Source organism: Manduca sexta, chromosome 16 (assembly GCF_014839805.1).
Source record: "Manduca sexta isolate Smith_Timp_Sample1 chromosome 16, JHU_Msex_v1.0, whole genome shotgun sequence".
Lineage (NCBI taxonomy): Eukaryota > Metazoa > Arthropoda > Insecta > Lepidoptera > Sphingidae > Manduca > Manduca sexta.
This window is the reverse complement of record NC_051130.1, coordinates 11,975,649-12,001,795: the sequence shown is the minus strand read 5'-3', so window position 1 is coordinate 12,001,795 and position 26,147 is coordinate 11,975,649. Positions and strand designations below refer to the sequence as shown.

Here is a 26,147-nt window from a genome sequence, read left to right as displayed (position 1 = left end):
CCAACTAGATTCAAGTTGTATCTCAATATTAGCCAATCAAAACGGCCCCATGTTTACGCACTGCGAAGGCTGCCGTGCCGTGAGCACTGAGAAACAGACTTGTTATCACATCAATGCTCCGTCCTTAGATAAATAACGTCTATGCATAAGGCGGTAAGAGTCAGTGTGCACCATAGCCAGTTAAAACTGATATTGCCAGAGAAATATGAACTTTGTCGAACTGAACCGATTTTTGTCAGGCAGTGATAATACCTCTGTCGAGTTTGCTCACTCGTATTATATGTTTCAACTGAAACAGCTACAACGTAACTGTCTACGTAAGCTACATACAGCGTAAAAACAAGCACTCTGCAACAATTAATCATCAACAAATAATTTTGGCCATGGCTGTCATTCTCAACGGAGATCAGCCAGGTACGCAGGAATAGTGCACAGGTGTGTGCGCAATACACAAATGGACTCTCTATTCCTTCACGTTCATAGTCTGGTGAGACGGCAATCCGACATGACCAGAGAAAGATGAGGCGCAGGATCAACGGCTTTACGTGCTTTCCGAAATCTTACTGAATCCGAAATGCGACCGAGTAATTTTTAAGATGGAAAATCCCACTCACAATTATTTTTGGCCGGACCTGGAATTCGAACCCAGGACCTCGGAGGCGGCAGACTTACTCGCACCGATTACGCATTATAACCACGCCACCGAGGCAGTCGAAAGCGCTTGCCTACAACAATTATATAAAATAGAGAAAAATAACGAGAAACGAACCTGCAACTCCTCGGCTACACGCTTATTACTTCATGAATGAGATTACAAATCACACAAGGGAGCGACAAAGTAACATTCAGGATTTGTAAACTCTTATCTTTTAATCAAACTTTTCAAATATAGACACACGACAAACAAACCGCGATAACTTTACTGAAACTTATTGGTCTATTTTAGGTCAACAAACTTTTGGAATCGTTTGATAAAAATAATGTACGGTTTGATTTGAATTTTTTTATTTCTAACCTTTCAAGCGAACATGTGGGTCCTGTATTTAATCGTAATGCACCATCTAGTATAAATACCTATAATAGTTACCTACCTATGCTTTTTTACGATCTCATGCCATTGATTTTCCCAAAAAACGAATTTTACATGATCACATAACAGTATCAAAAATACACAAGACCAAAAGCTAATTTCAAAAGATATAATATATATTTTTAGTACGAGTCCAATGTCCATTTCCTCTGTTTACCTGTTCACATAGAATATTCTGAGTACAAAGCCCATTGCGTCGTAAGTCGTAAGCGTAATGTTTCAATAATGACATTTGATTCGATTGCTAGTTGCGACACAATTTGATGCGCTTTGCATGCGAACTGATGGGATATAGTATGTATTTGTAGCATAAACACTTGATTATGTGTTACTAGATTTGGTCGCAGCTTACCTCGCATGATAGAGTTGTTGCGGAATAGAACGTAGCGTATGTCCTACCCAGGATCTCAAACTATCTCCATACCTAATTACATCGAAATCAGTTCGGTAATTTTTGAGTTTATCTTGATCACAGAGACAAAGGCGGCGAAAATTTTTGTTTTATAGAATATAATTATACCTACAAGGTAACTAACAGGAACATTTTGATTTATCTAAGAAGCCATGGCGCTGAGATTGGAGTCCTTGTTATTCCAAAAACAAAACTAGAATATATTTTTGAATGTATGTTTTTGGTTGGTAACTATTTACGCGTGGACTTGTGCCTTTTGTGCCCCGAGGGTAAAAACGGAATAAGTTAAGGTTCACTACACGGGTAGTGCGAAGATCCAAGAACATTGGGTGATAGATCTGTACCTTCGTAGGAATGAGGCCACCTATACATTCATAGTAAAGTCTATTCTATAGCTATGCAGTGAATCGTAAGCGAGGTATAGACAGACTTATCACTTCAATTTAATGAGATACAAAACAAATAATATTTAGTGTTTTTATTATCAGAATCAGTAGTCTACGTACAGGTCACTGCCCGGGCTCAATTTCAATAATGAATTGACAAGTCACGTAAATAAGTACCTAATGTAAAAACGACTAGGATATATGAAATATGGCGATCGTTCTGAATATACGTAAAAGACCTCTTAACTTAAGTTTCCATTACCTATATTTTTATCACGCGAAAATTAAAATTGTCGAACATCTTAGTAGTGGCAAAGCGTCCATACAGCCTGATTTCTACCGGCTTCCCTTTTAGGTTTATTTATGTTAGTCTTAGTTTTTGTCTTCTGTGAAATTGACAGCGAAATGTCACCTAAGGCAATTATTTTTTGCTTCGTGTTACCTTTTGAAAAAGTCACTCTTCACCACTGCATCTCCCCTTTATACAAATTCATCTACATATAGCGATGATTACAAATAAGAATTTATAGCTGGATATATTTGGGCCATAACGCCGGCACACGTTCCGAGTTCCGACCCGAAGAACAATGCAAGTGATTAACAGTGCCACGGGGTCGTGTTATGACGTTCTTTGTCTTTTCACTATTTACTGCATGTACGCTTACAGCGAGAGAAATGTAAACGATAAGACAAAAAAATTGTGATGTTAAATATCTTTAAAAATATAGAAGTTTTAACGCGCGCAACCTCGTTTTAGAGCAGACAAGAAAACACAAATTACAAAAATCTAAACAAGTGTTATAGTTATTTTCTCTTTAGACTCGTCTAAAGCACTGAAAGTACCTCATATAGTGTCAGCATAATTTGCGGGGCCCTTTAGGGCCGGTGCCTGCCTAGGTCTCAATACCACCGGATCTTGGACCTAGGCACATAGGCAAAGGATGGGAACACCGTAGGTTCTTAGTCAGTAAAAGTCTGACACGCTCTCCCGCCCATCCCAAGGCGGGAGATAGTCAACTGACGATTTACCTACGTAAAAAAAAAAAAAAAAAGTACCTCATATAATCTAAAATTCAAAATACCGGAAAAATAGAATAAATAGGCATTCACACGCGTGAAAATCTTCAACAAAAATCCCTTATCACTAGCGATCCATAGTCCCACACCAATGCAACCTTATTATAATATAATTTTAAAAAAATTCTAGGGGCGCAAATTATCACGAAAAAAGTAATAGGTTTTAGTCCAGGACATGGCCTGTCTGTGCGCCAAATTTCATCCAAACCCGTTCAGCGGATATGGGTGTTTACTTCTAACAAACAATCAAACATTTTAATAAACATTAGCATGTATAAATACTATTAATTAAATAGTAAGATTTAGCGGAACCTACCCACCACCCCTCCCTCATCCTATGTTGGACACAGCTTTCTTATGTGGAATATTATAAAGCCTAATTTTAAATCATTAAAAAAATTTAGTAAGATTGCTACATATACTCGTATAATAATTGTTTAGTCGCAAACGCAATGCTGATTTCTGGACGACTCTACGGCGTCATATTGCTTAAATTTAATACTAAACTTTATTTTTCATGCCAAATTAAACCTTATTTGTTTTATTATTCAGAGTATGTACCAGCTGGCTTGCAAGGGCGTTTAAACCAATACTTACCGTAAAGTTTTACATTTGCGTTTCCTGATTATAAACATTATTATAATTAAGGTTAATTGCCTCTTTAGTTTATTTAGTTTCCTGCGTTGCTATGAAGGGAAGTGGGCAATTCATGTTAACTTCCCTCCATAATTCCGTTGTAACTCCAGTACGGGTCATACAGTTTAGTCTTCCCACAGATTACTACACAGTACTACTCAGGGACATAAAACTAAACCCAAACGTAGTCCCGACATACCGCTTCTTTCAATAAACGATTTGGATCGTTATATTCATCGCGAAAATGGACCAATACTCTTAAAATGTTCCAAGAAACGCGACTCGTAAGTCGATGACGTTTAATTTCGATGTTTGTGATTGATCGAGAAACCAATCAGAGCCCTTATTCTGTATGATAGTGTAAACGCGTAACGCGGCCGTGTCATGTTATCTTCGAGAAATGTGCGTGGTATGGTATTCTGTAAGCCAAATTTCTATAGTCCTAAACATGATGCGTTGTGTTGCGTGCTTGTTACACACTGTCAAAATAACGTGCGGGGTAGAGAATAAGGCCCCAGGTGTCAAGCTCTCAACCAAATCCAACTAAACGACACGGAGTTTGTCGTGTTTTGTTTCCACTTTCTAAGCGTAGATCATTATTTTAACATGGAATGTTTTTTTTTTGTTTATGATCGGAATCGAAGAATTTGAGATCGTATTTTGAAAACGGCAGTAAGTTGCAGTAACCGGTATGGAGGCTGTATAATCTCGTAATATTCTTTAAAAAATAACTCTTAATATGCAGAGGTTAATACAAATAGGGCTATGTAATAAAATTTTATGATTATTAAATAAAGATTATTTGCAAAATCAATCTATCGAGTCTATCCGGTCGTTAATCAAACTGATTTACTTTTTTTTTTATGAAAGCAATTTGTCCATAAATTGTATCACAAAGCATTGGAAGTCACATAAATTTTATCCTTCCAAACTTGTACGGAAATGCGATTTTTACCTATAATTTTATTATGTTTTAATAATATCTTTCTCTCTTTATAACTAAAGATCTAATTGAGATACCTGTTTTGGTCTAAGAGCAATAGCCGAAACGAGCTCTTTTATTTGAGCTTTTGGGCAATTAAATTGGGTTAATTGGAGGGAATCTAGGTGAGAACATTCAACAGCTGTGAAACATCAGTTTAAATGTTAGACCATTACTCACTAGTATCCAAAATAAAAAAATAGATAAAAGGCGAGAAAGCACTTGCGAATTTCTCGTAACACTTACGTCCGAAGTGCAATGTAACAGTGAGGTAAGGGGTGCGAGCGTCCTTGCGCAGCGTCCCCCCCCCCCCCTCTACCCTCCCGGCCGTTCACCCGGATCGATCGCCGCGTACTTCCGCGTCTTAGCTAAAGCTACATGCACACTTACTCTGGCGGGCTGGTAGACTCGAATTGTTTGACCACGAACTAGGGTAGCTAAGTTCAGAATTGGCAAATTAGTTTCATTGAATTATAATTAATTTTTATGGTCGCCTTATCGTACGTATTTATTACATATATATTTTTTCCTTCCAAAGCGCAGTGCGGGATTTGGATATGTAATGCAAGGTAGTGAATTCGATTCCCACACCGAAATAAATATTTTTGGATTCGCAAATATTATTTATAGCAATGAGTATTATAGGACAGTTGCTTATCGTGGCTCTGTACTCTATAGTATTCAAGACTAATGATCATTGTTAATAATAATTATCAATCCGCGAATGCAGGAATTTGTCGTAAAAATATACAAGAACATCGCGATAATAAAGTGTAAAAATCTGTAAATCAAACACGCACTACAGATAACTGAGTCGACAAATAACATGCCAACGCAAGCGTTAAACGTTACGCAGTCCTCGGCCGGGAGTAAACACGCGCGACCCGGTTCCGCCGAGACGGCTCATGTTTTATACATTTTTTAACCAATGTGGATCTTGTGACGGATGCGGTTGGAACTGTTTTTGTATGACGCGTATTTTTAATCGTTCCCGACTAATGATTGATGTTCATTTGATGGTAAACGTCACCAACTAGTCTTAAGTAGAGATATGAATACGAATTTTGGAGTGATCGTCTTAACGTTTCGATGTTAACTCACATATGCAGTCTTACTTATAAAAATTTCGCAAAGCTATACTTAGTTACAACACAAATTTATTCGATCAGCTGTAAGTCAAAACCCGCCATCTTGCCTCTTAATAAGGTTTGAACCAGGAAACCGGTGATGTTTTTGACAGCTATTTAAGCAATTCTTAACCACCTCTTAACGCTAAAACAAGTTTATAAGAAAGATCACTGATGATGTCCAATGTCGATATTTATATTTAAAGTAACTCTGTCTGTCTGTAACGCCTTTAAAGCTGAACTCTTGAACAGATTACTGCGATATTTGGTATGGAAATAGTTTGAGACCGTCGGAAGGTCCCTGGTTCTTTCCCAGGAAAGTACATTGCGGGGTTTTTTTCTTAGGAAAATATTTCACGTGGACGTGGTGACGCTGTTGATGCTTTTTAGGTATATAACCCCAAAAATACTTTCCATTCCGTTTCCCCAATAATTCTTTCCGTACCCCAAAAGATAGGCTGATCGTAAAAACTAAACCAGTCACTACAATATGTGGAAAAATATAGCTCCAATCTTATTTAACGGGTAGTGCGCCAGGTAGAAGACTATTCACCTGGATAGCTACCACCGTATACAGGATGTGCAATAGTGGCTTAAGTACGACTGGCGTTTTAACATCAGCCTGTGTATCCAGTTTCAAAGACGCCAACGTTATTGTGTCGATTGGTGAGATGCAATCTTCTCGTCAATAGAGCTTCTATCTAGACCCCACTCAGCACCAGGTGCAGTAGAATAATTTTGCCGTGGCTAAAAAAAACGAGTACAAGTGATCCATACCTTCCTGTTGAATTGGTGATTTCGTATTTCCCGCGTTTGCTGTCTATAAAAAATGTTATCAGGAATGATGGTGGCTGTGATAATTATTTATGTTAAGAAATATAAAGGTGAATCAATCGAAGAGCCTGTTTTATTGCCGTCCATATTCTAACAGTTCCATTCTAACCTATCATAACATTGTCCACAGCACGCAACCGTTTCCCATCAACATCATCGACGGACGACAATGAGAGCGGCACGGACGGCGAGGCGGACAGGTCGCGGCGCGCGAGCCTGGTCCACGGCATGCCGCCCTCGCAGCCGCCGGGACACATCGTCACCATCCGCAAGCGGCGCGGCAACCTGCCCAAACACTCGGTCAAGATACTCAAACGGTGGCTGTACGATCATAGGTACAACGCGTACCCGAGCGACGCCGAGAAGGTTACGCTCAGTCAGGAGGCGAATTTGACTGTCTTGCAGGTAAAATTACTGTTGATTTTACACTTTTATTGGCCGTTAGGTTTGCATACAATAAACTTTGATTATTAGGTGAGATGAAATTATTATCAAATGTGAAAATAATCTGACAATAAGAAATGGTAGTGTTTGTGTCAATCCATCATCCAATCAGTTGGTGTAAATACCGCTAAAACTAAAAGATCTTTAACACTTCAAAACGTATGGTGTGCTATTTAAAGCATTATCGCAAAATATAATATGTTTTCTCTAATTTACATTTTGCACAAGCATGCTATATCAATTTGTCCCATATAAACAGGTATGCAACTGGTTCATAAACGCGCGCCGGCGCATCCTGCCGGAGATGATCCGCCGCGAGGGTCACGACCCGCTGCACTACACGATCTCGCGCCGCGGCCGCAAGCAGCCCGGCGGCGCCTCCTCCAGCGCTTCCAACTCGGGCGTCGTCGTCGCTTCCTGGGACGGCGTTGAGGTAAACACATTGTTTTTATACACAAATAACCTGACCAGAAAAATAAAAGACCTCGCCATGCTATGGTAAAATACAGAACTTATGTCTTGAACTGACAACTTTAACCCTAAAACGAAAGCACAAGCTACCTAAGCAGGTTTTTTATTTCCTGCTCAGGCAGCTATTTCTTAAGAATACTTAACTTTCTAAGCCGTTATGTTTCCCAAAAATGTTAATCCTTTAAAATCTTAGCGTAAGGGATATTTGCGACTTTTGAGAGTTTCTTCGTTGGATTAATATCAGAAAATCAGACATAGTACATGTGTACTTAATGCTTCATACTAACCAGGGTACACTGCGACCCACAACATGTTGAGCAACGTTGTACATTCGCACATTTTATTCAAATTTCAATATACATATAACTAACACAATAATATTAACGGTTGCGACATAAATGTGTAAAATAAATACCTGCGTGGGTGCGAATTATCTCGTCCCACGAGTACGGGAGTGGCACCGGTCGATGCAGGTTCACGAGCCGATATTTTTAACAACAGGATATGCCACTTATAATATTGCTAATATTGTGTTTCTATGATTTTTGTAATAGATTAGGTTTGCGTGTACCATGAATCATTTGTATCTACGATTAGCAGGTTAATTGATGTGCTACCGGTTCAATATACGATCCCGATTGCTTTTTTCGATCTATCTCAAAAATGAACCAAGAACTAAATTTTTTTTGACATGCGTACAATTGACTTATTTTGATTGTTTCTTTCTCGGAATCGGATTGAAGATTTGAGATTGGGATCATAGATTGTGAGCGTCTCAAAAACTTTGTTCTGGTTGGTTCATTTTTGCAATGGATCGCAGTATCTTCATATGTAAATTGAAAGTTACAGTGTTGCAAGTATAAAAATATTGAAATCACCCGTGTCTTTACTGACTCGTACTGAGACGGTAGCGAAAAAATAGGTCCCTAATTTGTAATTTAAGTTAATTTATTACGGATTTCTGTCAACTAAATGCAATGAATACATTGGTAATATAGCGAAATACAATACGGTAAAAGTAACATCTTCATACCTTGACGGTAGATTAGATCCAGATTACGGTGCATCTACCTCAATTACTATACATGGAGACACCGATGGATCTCATTAAGCAATTTAAAAAGTTTTTAAGGCCTTATTCAATACAAGTACACTACTATTCCCATTGCTTTAGCCATCTTAAAATTCTGTGATAACCTTACAGCCCACACAGGTGGCACTTTTGCGATGATGTAAATAACTTATCGTTCGCACAATAACTTTGAGACGTCCTTCACCTCGCCGGAGGGGGAGCCCGTGACCCTATTACATGGACGTAAGCTACAGGGACACATTCATGAATAATAAAGTAAAGTGGTCACGTGACAACGAAGTAAGTAAACTCTGTATGGCAGGATACGTGAAGACGCGGAGGTTTTGATGCTAGGAACAAATAGGTCGTACATTCTAATAAAATTTTACGTCCATTTAGTTACATAAATACGTCAATGCAATATAAAAACAAATAACATTATTTGTTTTTATACTATATTTCGATATTACAGGCGTGTTCAAAATTCACATTCGAATTTAAATTATTGTTAGTCAGTCTCTTAAAAAAATAGCTCTTCCCATATAAAAAACGTTAAATGGCTTATCATTAGAAACTCCGAACAGGCCGGCATTATAACGTCGACTGGCGAGGGCGATATGTCGTCAATCACCACTCCACTTACAATACCGTTGAATAGAATCACTGGAACATCCTTATAAATAATACATTTCTATTTAGAACGACGCGGAGCGCAGCACCGAGCAAGAGTACACCGACGGGCTGCTGGTGTACCGCAGCGACGGGGACGACATCGGCGACGGCGAGGAGGGCTACTCCTCGAGCGCCGTCAGCGAGGAGGAGGTCAAGTACGACCCTCCGTGTGGCAGTCCGTCATCAGGTACGGACCAGAGGATAAGGAGGTCCACCCGCCGCACGAGGGTGAGATACTGTTTTGTCAGCACGCTTTGTGTTTGTGGCAATACAAATCTGGATGTTCTCGTGGACTTTTGGTCTCTGAATGTGCAAATAAATGTGTTATTTTTATGTAGAAAGTGGATTATTGTTATTTATGGGTAACCGATTTTATGTTAATCATTTGTGAAAATCGATGAGCAGTTTCAGAGAGGCCCAATGTTATAAAACATACTACATAAATGTTTACTTTTCTCAATTTTTTACTGAGTATTATAATCTTAGTCCTAGGCTCAGCATACGTTTGGGAGATCCTGGGCCCAATCTCTATGTTCCACAATATTTTGTATATGTTTTCTTAACTTTATATGCTAGGGATTTTGATTTAAATCACTTAGAAGCGGTTTATATCAGAGTCACCCATAACGCCCGTAAAGTCCATTACTATTATTCATTAGCAGTCATAGGTAAACCAGTTCCCTATTACTAAAATAGTTTTTGTCAGTTAAGTAGTTTTTTAGTTTATCCATTACAAACATACAAAAAGAATGTTTTCTATTGTATTATGATGTATTCAGTGAACGTTGAGCAGTTGGTAACATTTACGTAGTTGTGCGGGCGACAGGACGGCGGCCGTGGTGACGGTGCGCACCGCCGACGGCGAGGAGGTGCAGGCCGAGGTGGAGCCGGCCGACGGCGCGGCGGGCGGCGCGGCGGGCGGCGGCGCGGGCGGCTGGCACCCGCAGCTCGCGCACCTGCCGCAGCTGCCGCATCCGCTGCGGCGCCGGCTGCAGGTACCGCTCAATGCTGCGAACCACCCTGTGTCAACCCGGCTTCAAACAGGCCGGCATAATTGTGTCGACTAACGAGGGATAATCATCTCTCGTCAGTCGACACTATCTGGACTCTACTTTGGTTATCATCTGATGCAATGGTGTCACTTTACAGTGCCCATCTAAAAATAGAACCATATCACCTTTTAATTTGTCTCAATACAATGACTGCAATTAAACTTAATTCTGGTGCAATTCATATAATGCTGCTCAACAAAAATGGTTCCTTACTTTACTTGCAATGTCTGAACTACTGAATATGGTTGTAATAAATCAGGTACAATTTTGTATACTACTTACTCGTTAATGTCAACTTTTGTTTATTAAACAGCGCTGACTCAACTACAATAACTACTCATGTCTTGTTTATTAACAAATTAATTAAGATGGTACTCACAGGTGAGACTGGTTGAAAGTTGGTGTGAGAGGAATGAGAATTGCACTTCTAGTAGCATTGTGTCGGCGCAGGTGGTGCCGAGCGGCGGCGCGGAGGGCGAGCGCGACAAGTTCAAGTGCCTGTACCTGCTGGTGGAGACCGCCGTCGCCGTGCGCCAGCGCGAGAAGGAGGCCGAGGAGGTGCCCGTCTAGTGCCCCGGTCAGTACTCACCAACCACCCACTCACCAGCAGGAGCAGCAATCAAGATGGATTTCTTTCGAGTTATCTTTAGACTTATCCAGGGGCGGCCCTAAACAACGCGAGGCCCTAGGCGAAAGCAACAAGAAACAGACGCGAGGCCCCGGGCAGAGTAAAAAAATGTTCCTGTGTTTTAACAGTGCCGTCGGTAATAACGATAAAAAAGTTCCTGCGAGGCACCGCGCGAGGCCTCTGTAAGCGCGTGGCCCTGGGCGGTTGCCCGGTTCGCTTCACCCAAAGGCCGCCTCTGGACTTATCGATAAGATATGTCATTCCCATGCATTTTGTGTGTTTTCTTTCAGCATTAACTGTTATAGACAGGCATCTTGACTACCGCCCAAGTGCAGTCAAATCATTTTGCCGTGCCAGTAGTTTTAAAAAAATCTTGTATAATCAGAAATTCAGACCGGATGGTTGTTGATTGAAAGACGATCATAACAACTCTGTGACCTTTAATAAAAAAATTGTGCGCGCTAGAGTAATCTCAGTCTATGTTTAAACCATATTACTCTTTTTACCCAAACAACAGCAGAAAGCCCTTACCTAGACATTTCACCTGACCGTATGAATACACTGAACAATTCTGTTACAGGACTGGGGCCCGCAAGACACCGGCTGTGGTGATTGACAAGCGACGTCCATGTACGTCACATCTAATGTATGTTCCTGTAATTAAACGTCTTCGTTACCGCGACGGACGCAGTGCAAAACCGACGGCCTTACATATCCCTAACGTTTAACTGCTGGTTTCAATAAAGATTCTTAATGCCACCTGGGAGACGCGATGCATTTCTAATATATAATAAAACAAAGTGATCCTATAAGGCGGAACCCTTTCGAGGTACGGAACCCTAAAAATTATAGGAATGATATCGAATCGGTAAATCTATTGCTAAGATATGTTGTTGTGGTCATCCATTAATTACGTCATACAAATTTCATGACTGACCCCATCCCACTTCCTTGTCATACATGTTCACATTTGCGGAACCCGCTTGGTGTGTCGTCACTTGTTTTGCATTCTAACGCATACCTTATATGTATAGTCAGATAGAATATATTTTTAAGATTTTTGTTTACAATTAAAGTTCTGTGTTCTAATCATCGATTTAGATGTACTAGGTACTAGATCTAGCGTTCCGAATGCTCACTCTGTTCGACTGAACAGTACTGCAATCCATACACCTGACTTTAGTATTTCAACATTGACAGCGTGCAGTTGTGTACAAAGCGCTCATAATGTAAGAACTCGAGTCTAAGTGCAAACCTGGATGTGAATAAAAAGTATTAATCAAGTGCGTAAAATTATTTGTTTTTTAAGTGCATAAATAAGTTATAATACTATAACAGAAAAATAATTTAGAAAAATGATTTTATTTTTAAATGTAACTCCAATGATTTATACTCTATTTAAAGCGCTTTAGCACTGCATGTTTCAAAGGTTTGGTTAGACAGCGATTGTGTCTATAGAATATACGCCAATGGTTCTAATACTGAAGATTTTGTGTTTGAATGTGACGTCACGAAACTTTGACCCACCCGCCACCTCGTCACATAATGTCACACTTCTTTAATCCCCTATGTCACACTTCTTTTAAACGTGTGACGTAATTTATGGATGATCTCTTCTCATATTACATAACGGCAGGGTTGACGATTGTAAAAGGCATCTAGTCAACGGCCCCAAAGCTGCAGATCGACATTCAACAACGAATGCACCGATCAGAATAAAATTTGTTTGACATGTTCACAGATTACTTGTTTTGGATTGGTTTATTAGTATAAACCAGTCCAAAACAAAATTGAAAATCATAGTAAGCCATTGCTCTAGGGCATTGGGATCTTTATTGATATCAGACTAAAGTATGTTTCTACGGTATTGGATGGATGCAGAGGAGTGGACTAGCGATATAAATGAAAATGTGTCGCGTGACGTCACTATGCTCTTCCCGTATCTGTAATACTACAGGAGTGGTCTCAGTTAAACGCTACTTTTCTAATAGTCGTATACACTGTTTATAGGCGGAGGGGGGGTCAGCTGCCCCTAAATTCTGCACAAGTACATACTAATCTATGTAGGTACTTGTACCATTTATACGAAATTTCTGTTTCCTCCTGATCAAAATTTAAGATCCCCCACTTTCTTGATTTGGAAGCTGGTTATGCTCATGATTTTTTTTACATAATCTAAGTTTTGTTGATAATTTCTGTAGTTTCTTTCAGTTTTGACAATGAGGGGCTTAATAAAAGTATTCAGTGAAATCCGGTTTACATTCAAAACAATTGGTATAAAGTAGTGTGCCATTTCTTCGTATTACAATATAGCTGTGTAAGCAATTGATTATGTTTCCTAGAGTTTCGTTTAATTACTGACACCTGCGAAGTTCGTCCAACCTTTGTTGCGTGAGACAAAAACTACGAAACCAAATATAATAAACGAAAACGAAAATGAAACCAGCATAATTGTGTCAACTAGCGAGGGATAATCATCTGTCGTCAGTCGTCTCTCTCTGGATTCATCTGTTACCAGTGCATTAGGGTAATTTACGTGCAAGTAAAAATGGAATTTGCAGATGACACGAATATCGTCGACTATGTCGAATAGAATAAATCTACGATCTCTTGTTAGCCGATCTATTAGCGTTTTTTATTATTGTAATGAAGAACTGGCACATTCTAATATATAATTACGAAAAAAAAACAGTATTTCACAAATAAAAGAATTCCCAAGCGAGGGTTTCTACCCTCGCTTTCGTTCTCGAAACTAAACTTCAGAAGTCACCATTGTCAGTTGCCACTGCTCTGTCGCGCCTCAAATTAAAATGACGCTTATTATGAAGGCCGTATGGAGTAATTTTGACTGTACACTTATCAATGTCGATATTTATTATTGATAGTATCGTATGTCTAGGCGATATATACTCGAGTGTGGAAACCAATACAGTATTTGCATAATATAAATGACGTTATGTAAAATAGCGACATCTATCGGGGAGTAATGATCAACCTGTGGTAGGGTAGTTGGCATTTCCGTTAGGTCTATTAGTAACGTATTAATGGTCTAAAAAGGAACAGTGCGACGGCATTTAGAATTTGCACAAAAATATTGTATTGGCTTCTTCACTAACATTATAAAATCATATAAACTTAGCATGTTTAAAACGTAATGTATATCAAATAACATATAAAGACGCAATGTCTATATCGTATCATGTATTATGGTAGAGCAACAGTAGAGAATTTTTACTTCGACACTTTACATTGTACTTTTTTACCGTCACTCGTCGTCGTGTTGCATACAAAACCGGCAATGTATTAGAATAGCGAAGTAGGTAATCAATACAGCGCTTTTGTGGACAATATATGGAAGAAGCTATAGTACGATAGTTAAGGGCATAGAAATACACAAATTTTAAGCTTATTCGTGGAATATATGAGAGGTTTAAGGTACATAATTGTCTTGTCATATTGACTATAAAGACAACATTAATATTGAAAAGATGAAGTAGAACGCTTATACGATCGTGGCGAAATATTCATCTCGGTGTATCTAATGCCACCAAATTATATTAAAAAAAGAAATTTAAATTATCGATATTAATAAAAAATTAAAACCAAAATTATGTTTTTGTTCTCAATACAAGAGTATATTGTATACTCAAATTATAAAAAGGATTTTCGATGGCTCACATGTTGAGTAAATTTTAAGTCAAAAATTACTTAAATTTAAATAACAACGCGGATTCTGGATGTAGTAATACACTGCCAGTTAACGGCCAAGTCAAGAAACTATTCTATCTCTATATTCTGATCGACCTAAGAATGTACCAATCAGAATTCAATCTGATTGACATGGTTACAGAATAATTATTTTACTTCTCAGATACTCAGTTCTTACTATACAGATTCTTTCTGAGGGACTGTTTATTGTATAACATCCCTGAATCTCCAAGGTCACAATATGACTGAAGAAGTTTATATATACTATTTAAAAATGCACCCAACTATGTCAAGTAAGTTTTAATGAATAGGATTGGTTTGCGTTAATACGTGTAGGTTTGTTCCTCCATAGGTTTCGAAGCATTAATAAGAAAAACATGGCAAGGTCATTAATACAGTGATACATATGAAAAAATATTTCTATGATGTCTCAAAAACGACACATTTCTATAATATTCTCATTCGCAAGGCTCGAAGTTATTTTGTTAAATCCAGTTTTGGAAACTAAATAATTGCCAATGAAATATTATAAATGGCAACACTAACGTAGCATTTTGTCATACAGAATGCATACCTAAAACATTTCTTATATTATTGGAAATTAAATCGTAATGAATAATGACATTTCTCATTTAAATAAATGAATGAAAATAAAGTCATGAAACTATTTTATAATTTTTATATAGTATTTCGATTCTCTCGACTTCCAGTGACGTTTGTATTTTAATAACACCCTATACATAACCCATACATGTATGTAAATATTTTTTTAAGTCGTGTAGTTTGTAGTCGTAGGCGGTTTATTATGAACGTAGATGTTACGTTAATAGTTATGTTATATATTAAAATATATACTATAAAGCGTATTTATTGTATATGAATTTATATGGGGTGATCACGGATTATACTATACAACTTAAAGGGTGTTCGCAAAAGCGACATTACAGTTTCCTGGCTAGATAGCCGGTAGGTTTAGTATGCGAGTTTGCAGGTACCTTTGCTTTGTCAATTTATATAACAGAGTTAGGTCACTGAATAGTGCTTGCAGATTGCTGGCTGTTGAAATTGACTAGGCAACGGAAGCCAGATGAAATTTCGTATCTAAAAATCTCGTTTAACGGTTGATTGTATTAAACGATCCCAATCGTTAACTTCGGATTAATTTGTCAAAATGAACTAATCAGATTAAAGTTCGTCTGACATACTAACATATGATTGGTTTATTCTTGGGTCGAACCGAAGATAGCGATTGTAATCGATTATTGATTTCAACTATTTTGATTTGTGATCACACCATTCATAGACAGCTTCAGTAGAATTCAATCCTCAATATTATATATAAACCATTATGTAACTAATATACCAACGATACTTGTATTATATTAGAAGTAATGTGGAAACATAGCGTGTTTTTTTAATTTCATATACAAATTTTATCTTTCTATTGTGGCGTGAAGGTATTTTAAATTTCACATTTTCGAGTGAAATAAAAAAAAATATTGCACGCAATGTCTGACATTTTTAATTTTAAGACCTTATTTGTATGAAGATTATGCCTCGTCCACAAAACACGTCTATTTTTAAAGCCTGAGAAATCAAACTGCTGATTCATATTACTGAGATCCTGCAACTAAGAATTACCTTAACATTGTCAGTTTTACTTATAAACTTGTTTTAGCATTAGAAAGTGGTTAAGAATTGCTAAAATTGTTATCAAAAACATCACCGGTTCCTAGTTAAAACCTTATTAAGAGGCAAGATGGCGGGTTTTGACTTACAACTGATCGAGTAAATTTGAATTTTAACTAAGCATATCTTTGCGATTTTTTTATAAGTAAGACTATATATATCTCAGTTGAGCACAGTGCAGTTTATCCCACGCTTGGTCGATGTTACTCTTTATGTGTTTGACCATCAGGCGGATATTCTCGCCGCGTCATTAAGTTAAGCAGTGGACGAGGGATGTCATATCGTGTGTTTGTATGTATAGGTTGTGATATGCATTTTCCACGGATGTGTACCGATGTGCAATGCTTCTTGTCTTCACATCAACAGTTTAGACTAAACACAAACTAATACGATCATAGACAAGACATTGAAAATAAAAACAAATTTGATATCTGAGAGCTTAGAATGTGGCAAAAAAACACGACACAACTCCGTGTCATTTTGGGATTGGTTGAGCGACCAACACGTGACTGACGCAATGGTCTCTTGAGCAATCACAAACATCAGAGTTAAACGTCATCGACTTACGAGTCGCGTTTTTTGGGACATTCTACGGGGCCTCGGTTGTTTGGTATGGGTGATGCATTAGCAGTGTTATCAGCAGCATCTTACTATAAAGGCTCTATATAAATTTTGATTGGAATCCCTTTGATAAGTGGCAAAAATTCTAAAATAAAAGCTTTTGAAATATAACAAAATTATATTGTTAGATTTTATTGTGCTCTCGCTCGTCGATTACGAGCGGAAAATTGTAGTCCGTCGCGGGAAACATCAATTCCACACTGCGTCGCTGCCTTCAAGACAATGCGAACTTTTAGACGCCCTCTTAAATTAATCATACAGTGCGAACTTTTAGACGCCTGCTAAGTTTGGCGTATGCGCTAAAACTCAAGGGCCTCGTATCATTCATACGGATGATACGTCGCTTAGTTACACCCCTCTGGGGCATACAGGTTAATATGAGTAAAACATAGTTCGTTCATACCTACCGCAGAGGTGACCACGTTAAACGATTAGTGTACGCTAAACTGCCGATGTGAAAACAGCTTTATACTTTAATTTGTGTATTCTTTATGGATCGGGTTGGTTGACATAAAATCTGAGGTATTTTACAAGTGTACCGTGCATGGTATTATTTTTGAAAGTTTTTGTTCATTATAAGTTGCGGTTTTCATTTATATTAAGATCGTTGTGATGTATGTTTTGTTGATATCTATTGCATAGAATTGAAGGCAAGAGTGTAGCAAATGTCTTGAATTCATAAATATTCGTTTATAAAGCTGCAGGAAGAGCGTGTCACCATCTTAACATTAGGGACCGTTTTCACTAACTTCTTTAGTATAAGTAGATAGCTTTAACTGAAAAGTTATAATTTTTCACTAAACTGGTATATCGTAGCTATGTTCCTAATATAATATGATCAATTTCATTTTTTATCAGTGTATGATACTAAACTATTTTGTTGCATCCTACATTACAATGTGTTATACATTACGGGTCATCTTTGATTATAAGCCATGTAAAAGTCTGCTAAAACACACCTTCGATACCCTAAATTTATAACAATGAAGAATAAAATATATTTAATTTATGAAAACATAGCGGCAGCTTTTGGTTTAAGCAATTTTAGACTAGAGGTATTTTCTCCGCTATAGTCTTTGATTTTTATCTTTCGTTTTTGATTTATAATTATTTTAGATTAGATTGAATTGATAATACGATATTTGTTGAAATGGCATCAATTTTGTGTCAATCAACGTTAATGTAAGTTTAGTTTTATGTACTCGTAAAAAGGTGTTCTTTTCGTTTGTCTTAGTTCTTACCTACAGTACAATAACTTAGTTTTGTAGATGTTAAGTTCGTGTAAATAATCTCTTGTAAGTCTCCTTAGCGAAATAAATAACTTGATATAGATTGTTTATTTTATTTCAATATCAAAGTAATCTTAATATTAAATTAATCTACACGTTTAAAGCATGCTAATACTAAATGTCCATTTTCGCCTTACCTCCCCTAATGTCTAATGAAATGAAATGAAATGGCTGACAAACATTAAATTACTATTATAAAAAAAAAACATTATAAAGCCCGATGTCGTAAGAATCTGACGCGTATTGGCCATCAGTAGCACTTTATAGTTAGAGGAGACTGGGCGTAAACTGACATATTAAATAATATCAGAACATGTATTATTTTAAGTAAGGTATTTTAAATACCCAATATAATTTTACTGGAAACGTTTGTCTTATATATAGAATTTTCAAGCTTGGTTTTCCCAATATTTGTATCTGTATTAAAGAAAATAATTTATTTTCTAAAATATCTATGTAACATGCTATATTTCAATGAAAATATACATCTTGTATGTTCGTGTCGCATAATTCGAAATTGTATATTTTTTTTGCACGATTATAGTATGAGAATGGAATACAATTTCGATTTAATCCAGAATAATTATCTTATGTGTATTAAAAAAATACTCGAAACCGAACAACGTGATACAAATACTCTTATTTTTTTATACACATTTAAAGTTGAAGAACCATATAAGCTTTATTTTCCTCAATGCTTCCCCACGATATCAAGTTTATTGACAATACTACTGCGTCGTTTGGTCCTGCCGTTGTTCGGCGTAGGAGATTTCCTCTTGCCGGTATCCGCCATTGGTCCTGTCTCGTCAATTACTATGTCTTGTGTCTGTATATCCATCAGCAACTTGTCAATACTGCTGTGACCTTTGCTAAGTTCATGTTTCTCATCTGAGGAAAACCAAGATTTTATATAAGTGGTGGTGTTTGATTTACTATGCGGCGCGAGAAGACCTCGTATCGACAGCACAATATACGAGCTATTTATTAATATGATTTGGGTGGTTTCTGATGAAGTAGCCTTTCATTTAATATGCATTATAATATATTTGTTTTTATTTTATATTTTTGATTATAGCCGGCTTGCCTATCTTTGTTTATCTATAAAGCGATGGTATAAAAAGAAAAAAAAAAACAAAGTAACATTCAAGCTATTTATTGAGTAATGAAAATACAAAAAAAAAACACAAAAATAAGTAATTAATATCAATTACAAATGAACAAAATTATGCGTTTTTAGAAAACCTATTGAATAATATAATAAGTAAGAAAAAACTCGCATAGGTAATAAAGTAAACACATTATGCACCTAACACTATAGGTAAAACTTATTAAGGATATCACCCGACTTACTTGTGAATTATATTCCAAATCCTACAGTAAGGCCTGGTTTATACAAGAGCATCCCGAACGAGAAAAGCAAAGTTATAAGGCACAGTAATGTGACTCCAATAACCCCAGGTAGATTACTATGTTGGCGACCATGGATGCTGCGTTGCGTGACAATTGTTAGTGGTATTCCAACTAGTTCTAGTGAATTAAATCAGCTTGGGAACGCGTTCAAATAGTACGCCTTTCTACGGCGGGTTACTGTAGTGCCTACCCAGTCGGCCCTTCCCGCTTGCCTTGCTCGTCATGGAAATATGAACTTTTCTATCTGTTTTTTTCTAAATTTTTCCGAAAAGTACCTACATAAATAGACATGACGCGGCCTCTAAGATTTATTTTTCTCGCTTCTCTGTGATATTCTCGACTACGAGACACTTGTGAAAATCAGGCCTAAGATTCTCCAATAATTCGAGCTTCAGAAAATATACTTAGATATTGAAATTCGCATATAGATGCTATTACTAGTAAAGTAATATCTAATTATTCATAAGAGTAATAAAGAAGGTTGACGACAATTAATCTTAAATGCTGTGTATTGGCCCCTAAAAAATTACAGTAAATTCTTTTAAGCTGTAAATTTTAACCAAAGATTACCAATATAAAAATATTTAATACAAAATTTTGTATGTTGTAATTTTACAGTCATATCAACAGAACTACATATTATTATTTACCCTCGTAAGTAGTATCAGGTAAAACCTCTGTTATTAGGTGTACTAATATTGGATATGTGTTAAAAAAATTAAAGACAATCATGACCTGGGAATCGATCTTTAAAAATCTCGTCTTATAGACATACTATAAGCCAAAATCAACTTTCGGTAAAATCGCTATTAGCATAGTATAGCAATAGCATTTAAATTATGTTTTAGAATTATTTTATACCTTTTGAGTGGAAGAGCCTGTTTCGCAATTTCTGAGTAAAGGATAAACATCAAATATACTACAGGGCAACCAATTACAGAGGGCAAGCTCCCAACTAAATGGACAACTAAAGAGTACTTCATGCTTATTTAACTGTCTTATACGTTAAATGGCGGATACAATTTGCTTAAGCATTGCAAAACAGACGCTTCTGATCATACTTCTACTTAATAAACCCTATCTAGATTGTAAAATAGTTCTTATAGCCAACTGTAATAGAATTCAATGCTAACCGAGGCCCGCGTTCTTCATGAGCTGCCGTTGCTTGAACTCCTCCTGGGCGAGCCGCTGGCGACGCTTCCGCTCGGCCCGAGCTTCCTCTTCACTCATACCCTCCATCCCAGTCTTCGGATCCTGTTTAGCCAACACTATTTGTGAGTAGAATCCTGAAATGTTCTTCCTATATCGCAATATCTTGGCTACTGGTATTCTAGAATCTAGTTGCCTCGTCGCGAAATGCCTAAGTATTGCATGACGAATATTTGATAAAAATGTGAGTTTTGTGACAATTAAATTTTGGAACAGAACGTAGTCGCTTATGTGCATCGTTATGTAACAAAGGCCATAGAAAGCTTTTCGTTTAAAGAAATTATTTCAAGGCGTGAACCTAACTTTAATTACTGAAGTATGTATCCTCATGAAAATGAACTTCAAGTTTATCATTAGGTTCCTATAATACCCATATGTACCAGGTATTATGAACTTAGCGATAAGTGTGACACAAAAAAAAATCTGTTACCAAATTAATTTCTAAAATAACTTAATAAAAGTTGAAATTACGTGAAGACAAAAAAATATTTATTACTCAATTTGCCAAATTCTAATAATTTTTATTAAATGTCGTGTCAAAAATAGGGCAAATAAAATCATAACAATCAAAGATATTAAATTTTCAAAACAAGTTTATTTATAATAAACATTTAGGTACCGCGAAAAATTCACAATTTTACCCATAAAACAACAAATATAGTGCAATTCCATCCATACACACGAATCCCTAATGTAAAAGATGTATAAATCCTCGATTAAAATAAACTTACATCCACTAATACAAATATTCTATATCTTTCACACAAAAAACTCACAAAAACACCGGCAACATTGGTAACAGGAGTGAGAAAATATTACTCGACTATGGTGCATTTTCCCCACTGTCCTCTTGAAGCTACTCTTACAGGTAACATTTGTCAATACGACGCTATATCTGCTGTATTGTTTTCCACTATGTTTTCCTTGGGGGAAAGAATATGAAAACGGACATTAAGGTGGTAGCTCAAGGTCCATTTTCATACATTTTGTTTCGGCTTTAATCTGGGTAACTAAACAAGTATTGGCAAGTAAAGAATTTAAATTCACGTCTAGTTAGTGATTAGTTCTCGCAGTTGAAGAAAAATGTAAAATAATTAATAATCATGGATATTTCTGCCTTTAAAATTTCGTCATATTAAATTTTAAAGGCCGAAATATCCATGATTAATATTTTACGTTTTTCTTCAACTGCGAATAATCACCACCTTAACACATTTTTTTGCAAAACCCTCGTTGATATATCTGAATTTTAAACTCTAAATGCAATACGAAAATATGTTCGTGGTTTTAGATTTTTTACTATTATGATAAAATACATAATATATTCTGAGAGCTGCGTCCTCTTCTGGTTTGTTGTAAGGAGATATTAGATAGTCACAAACTGACAAGCTGGGGCATAGCATGCCTGCTCACGTCTGCATTAAAAATGAGATCCACGAGATATTTTCATCCTCCTTATAGTGTTAAATAAATCACACCACACAACAGACAGAAATGCTTAGTCAACATCGACTATAACTAGATTTAAAATTCCACTTACACTATAACATCGACAAAATCCATTTATAAAATAGTTTCTTTTGAGATTATCCGAAGATTAGCATTCGTTCATTACCACGTTTATATCAATAAAAATATCATCACTAAAAAGTATGAAATAGATAAAACAACTTTTAAAAATAGGCAGTGAGCGAATACGAACCTATTGTAACACGAATGTGAGTAAAGAGTACATACGTGTGCAAGTAAATTTTTAATTATTGCTAATCCTAAACCTGGCGGTTACCATAGATGAAAATCTATAAGTTTCTCGTTACGCATAATGAATAAACTGCGGTCACTATCTGTGTTTTGAGAGCCATGAACGAAGAATCATTAATCAATATGGTGCTGGGCTGAACAGATCTAAGTTGAGTTTCACATGTTATATTTGTTCAACCAATAGTTAAGTTGAACTATGTTGGGAGGTGCACACTTTTTCCACTTATATCTCTGTGCTATGATTAAGGATTTTTTTCATTTCTTTTGTGTGCAAGTCAGCTCATATCTAGGGGTGCGTATTATCTTTTAATTTGTATAAAACACGGCATGTTTTGTATATTAATTCGTAGAAAAACATTTGATAAGGGCATTATCTGAATAAAGCAGAGACCAGCATAGGTGCTGTTTAGTTATCTATAATGATTGATTGAAAACCTGGCCATCGGTGCTAACGGACCGGAATCGGACAATATTAATAAAATTTATTTTGTAAGGGCTGTTCGTTGATAGAGCAGGTCATGACACAACCACAAAATAGATTTTAAATACCTAGATTTGCGCAGTAGCCTCCGAAAAATATTTTATGAATCAGTATACCATCACTGCCTCTTTAGTGCCTGCATTATCAATGAATATCGTTCTTAAATAGGTACGTAAAATGCGCCGTTTAAATACTTAACTAACAAATGGATAGCAAAAAATATTGTTTTTACGTCCGTTAAATTCACGCTCTACTATATTCAAAACTTCCAATAGGTTGGTCATATTACTTCCCGGTCCGCCTAAATATAAAGAATTTGGTGTAAGGCCACGCGCATATTATTTTGGCCCATGCATGTCCGGTTGCGCCCCGCCGCTCGGCGACGACTTCGGAGAGTCGCCCGGGAACCGCTTTTCTACTTGTTCCGCGACCCACTTCTTAACCTTCTGTTCGGTCCAAAAACCATCGTAGAAAATGGTCGGCTTGATCCAACAACCCCGAGCCGGCGGCGGCGCGCAGGCGGGAGGCTCCTCCGGGGGGCCGCGGAACACCGGGCCGCGCGGCGGGTACGGGTGGCACGGGGGGCACGGGGGCTCGCACGCGAAGTGCCACGGGCCCGCGCACTCGTAGTACTCGGGGAACACCGGCGGCCGCGGCGCGTACAGTCCGCCCACCACCGGCGACAGCACGAAACTTACGTTGGAGTTGGGGCGCAGCGGCACGGCGGCGGGGTGCGGCGCATGCGCGGGCGGCACGCGGGCGGGCGCCGGCGCGGGCGGCAGCGCGGCCGGCATGGGCATGGCGCGCGCCATCGGCGGCACCGCCACGGGACGCACCTCCTCCTTGCGCGGGCACAACGCCACCGGCGACGTCTTCGGCTCGAGACGATTAGCGATGTTCTGGTTGTTCTCCGTTTGGTCGGCGAGGGTAATGGGGGTGTTGACTGGCAGGTTGCCCAGGGGCGAGTTGGCGAGAGATGCACTGACTAGTGGCGCACCGACAAGAGATGCATTGACGAGGGGGGCGCTGACTCCTGGCCCATTGACGCTGGGCACGTCCGGACGCGCGGTCTCAAGTATCTCCAGGAGGTCAGAGGCAACTTTGCCGCCAAAACTTAACAATGTCTCACGCAATGCATTTGTCACTGCACACTGTCAACAAATAAACATATTACCATACTATAAGCTATATATTCACAAGGCAATCATTTTGTAAATAGTTCTTTCAACATTTATATGTAAAGAACTAGTATCCAAAATTTTATTACCTTATATAATAATATATTACCTTACAAACTTAATTCAACACAATTAGCATTAATGTTTTACCTTTCTAGACTTGTAAATGGCCAGTCCTTTAGTATTGGCTGTTGAGGTGGCATACCCAATGTTCTCCCTGTGTATGTCCAAGTTCTTGAGTTTGATGGACACAAACGCAACTACGCCTGCACAGTATTTGCCATTTGCAAAATCCACAAAGTCTAAAAATAAAATGTAAATAAGATTGATAGTGATTTGTAAATCAGTCTTATTTTCTTACAAAATTAATATTACCATCACAATTTACTTCATTAATCTGTTATTCTAGAGCAAGTGACATTTTTATTATTTTTTATCCAACTGTGGTGAAGCAAGGAAGGGTAATGATTAAAATACAATTGACTTGCAGTAATCTACCAAATAATTATGCAAGGCAGTGCTGGATTGTCAAATTTATCAAACTTTATGGAACTGCCCCCAACACCTTGTAATCTGGACTTTTGAGAAAAAGAACCTTGTACATTGACAAAAATGACTGTGGGTTTGTTGGATTATAAGGGGCAACAGATTACTGCAAGTCCCCTGTAAAATTAGTAAAATTAATTGTGAAATCTTGCTTAAAGAATTGTTGTATTGAGTCAACTGACCAAGTTCCTGTTTGGTGACAGACCAGCTCCAGTTATTGAACCCCCACTGGGAATGGCCAAAGTTTATAAGGTGCTGTCTACGCTGCTGCTGCTCATTGTCATCCTCGCCTACCATCAGGTCCGGTGGCAGACAATCTGGCTGTAAAACAAATATAGATATTAACATTTTCTAGATTGTAAAATGCCTGTTTTTTCCTACAACTTCTCTACTTTATTGTTCATATTGTATCTTTCACATACATACTATATGAATTACATTTTTGACTGGCTACAAATATTTGTTCATAAATTTGATTTGGTAAAATATGTAGCAGAAATACAGACAAGTTTATAAATATTTGAAAATAAATGTACTGAAAGAATTGTTGCTGCATATTTTATTAAAGTATATATCAACATAATGTCCATTCAAGCATGAAATCTATTATAATTATGGTGTCTGTAATTATAACTCATTTATATATTATAGTCCCTTATTTATGTTTTCCAATACTCCCTCTACACCTCATATTGGCATCACCTGAAGGTAGACTGTAAGAAAATGGCTCAGGGATTAAGTCCACCTCATTCTGTATATATAGTTTTAGGTAAAGTAAGTAAATAAATAATTGTAAATAGTACGAACGCCGACTTATGGAGACCAACATGAATTCATAACCACACACTCTTCACAACCAAATATGTTGTTTTTTTGCATGCCTACATTATCAATTAAATTATACCTTTAAAAATATACACTAGATTGTGTACAAACAGAATAACAAGTTGTATTTACCATCTTGATGCTACAGTTCGGCACGGGATAGCTAGGTTTTCTTTGCATAGTTACAAATTAACTTGCGAGGCTAAATAAGATGTGCCATTAAAATATGTTATTACACGTCGCACATTTATTGTAGACCGGCTTTGATAATCGCTTTCAGAAGTATTTATTTGGAAATAAATTACAAAGTATTTGTAACAAATTATGTATTGACATTTTGCGCGTAACTTCCGATTTGCTCTTAGGGATGTGGTAAACAGAGACCAATAAACTGTGGTAAATCTGGTGGTAAATACTAAATTACCGATTTTGTTGTGTAAATTCGAGGGAAAAACGCCAGTGACGTTGTTCTAGAAATTAGATTCTAAACTTCAATGCAGCATAATAAAAAAATTACGTTTTACAGGAAATAGCTTAGTTACCGATT

General features: G+C 37.4%; 2 protein-coding genes across 3 annotated transcripts in view; one reads left to right on the top strand and one right to left on the bottom strand.

The window, feature by feature from the left end:
- The window catches only part of LOC115451803, a 22,441-nt gene extending 4,208 nt beyond the window's left edge, over positions 1–18,233 (top strand). Inside the window, 7 exon segments of the mRNA XM_037439312.1 lie at positions 6,675–6,949; positions 7,248–7,421; positions 9,231–9,366; positions 9,369–9,420; positions 10,015–10,198; positions 10,706–10,832; positions 11,464–18,233. Coding sequence (XP_037295209.1) covers positions 6,675–6,949; positions 7,248–7,421; positions 9,231–9,366; positions 9,369–9,420; positions 10,015–10,198; positions 10,706–10,825 — 941 coding nt within the window. The 3' untranslated portion in view covers positions 10,826–10,832; positions 11,464–18,233.
- Positions 18,228–25,990, bottom strand: LOC115451802 (DNA repair protein RAD52 homolog). 2 transcript variants are annotated; one of them, XM_037439310.1, is made up of 6 exons: positions 25,733–25,990; positions 24,958–25,096; positions 24,380–24,531; positions 23,750–24,202; positions 20,734–20,854; positions 18,228–19,078 (listed from the first exon to the last, which is right to left on the bottom strand). In XM_037439310.1, the coding sequence occupies exons 1-6, from the start codon at positions 25,778–25,780 to the stop codon at positions 18,882–18,884; spliced, it is 1,110 nt and encodes a 369-aa protein (XP_037295207.1). In that variant the 5' UTR covers positions 25,781–25,990; the 3' UTR covers positions 18,228–18,881. The 2 variants fall into 2 exon arrangements, with proteins under 2 accessions (XP_037295207.1, XP_030036035.2); XM_030180175.2 differs by lacking the exons at positions 18,228–19,078; positions 20,734–20,854 and having other exon boundaries at positions 22,016–24,202.
- Between the last annotated feature and the right edge of the window lie 157 nt (positions 25,991–26,147).

Bases quoted from the DNA above. Each gene is read 5' to 3' on its own strand.
- LOC115451802 (XM_030180175.2), bottom strand. From the start codon at position 25,780: ATGCAAAGAAAACCTAGCTATCCCGTGCCGAACTGTAGCATCAAGATG. The intron at 24,532-24,957 runs GTCAGTTGACTC...TTTTATTTTTAG, and splicing joins TGTCACCAAACAGGAACTTG to ACTTTGTGGATTTTGCAAAT. The intron at 24,203-24,379 runs GTAAAACATTAA...ATTTGTTGACAG, and splicing joins CCATTTACAAGTCTAGAAAG to TGTGCAGTGACAAATGCATT.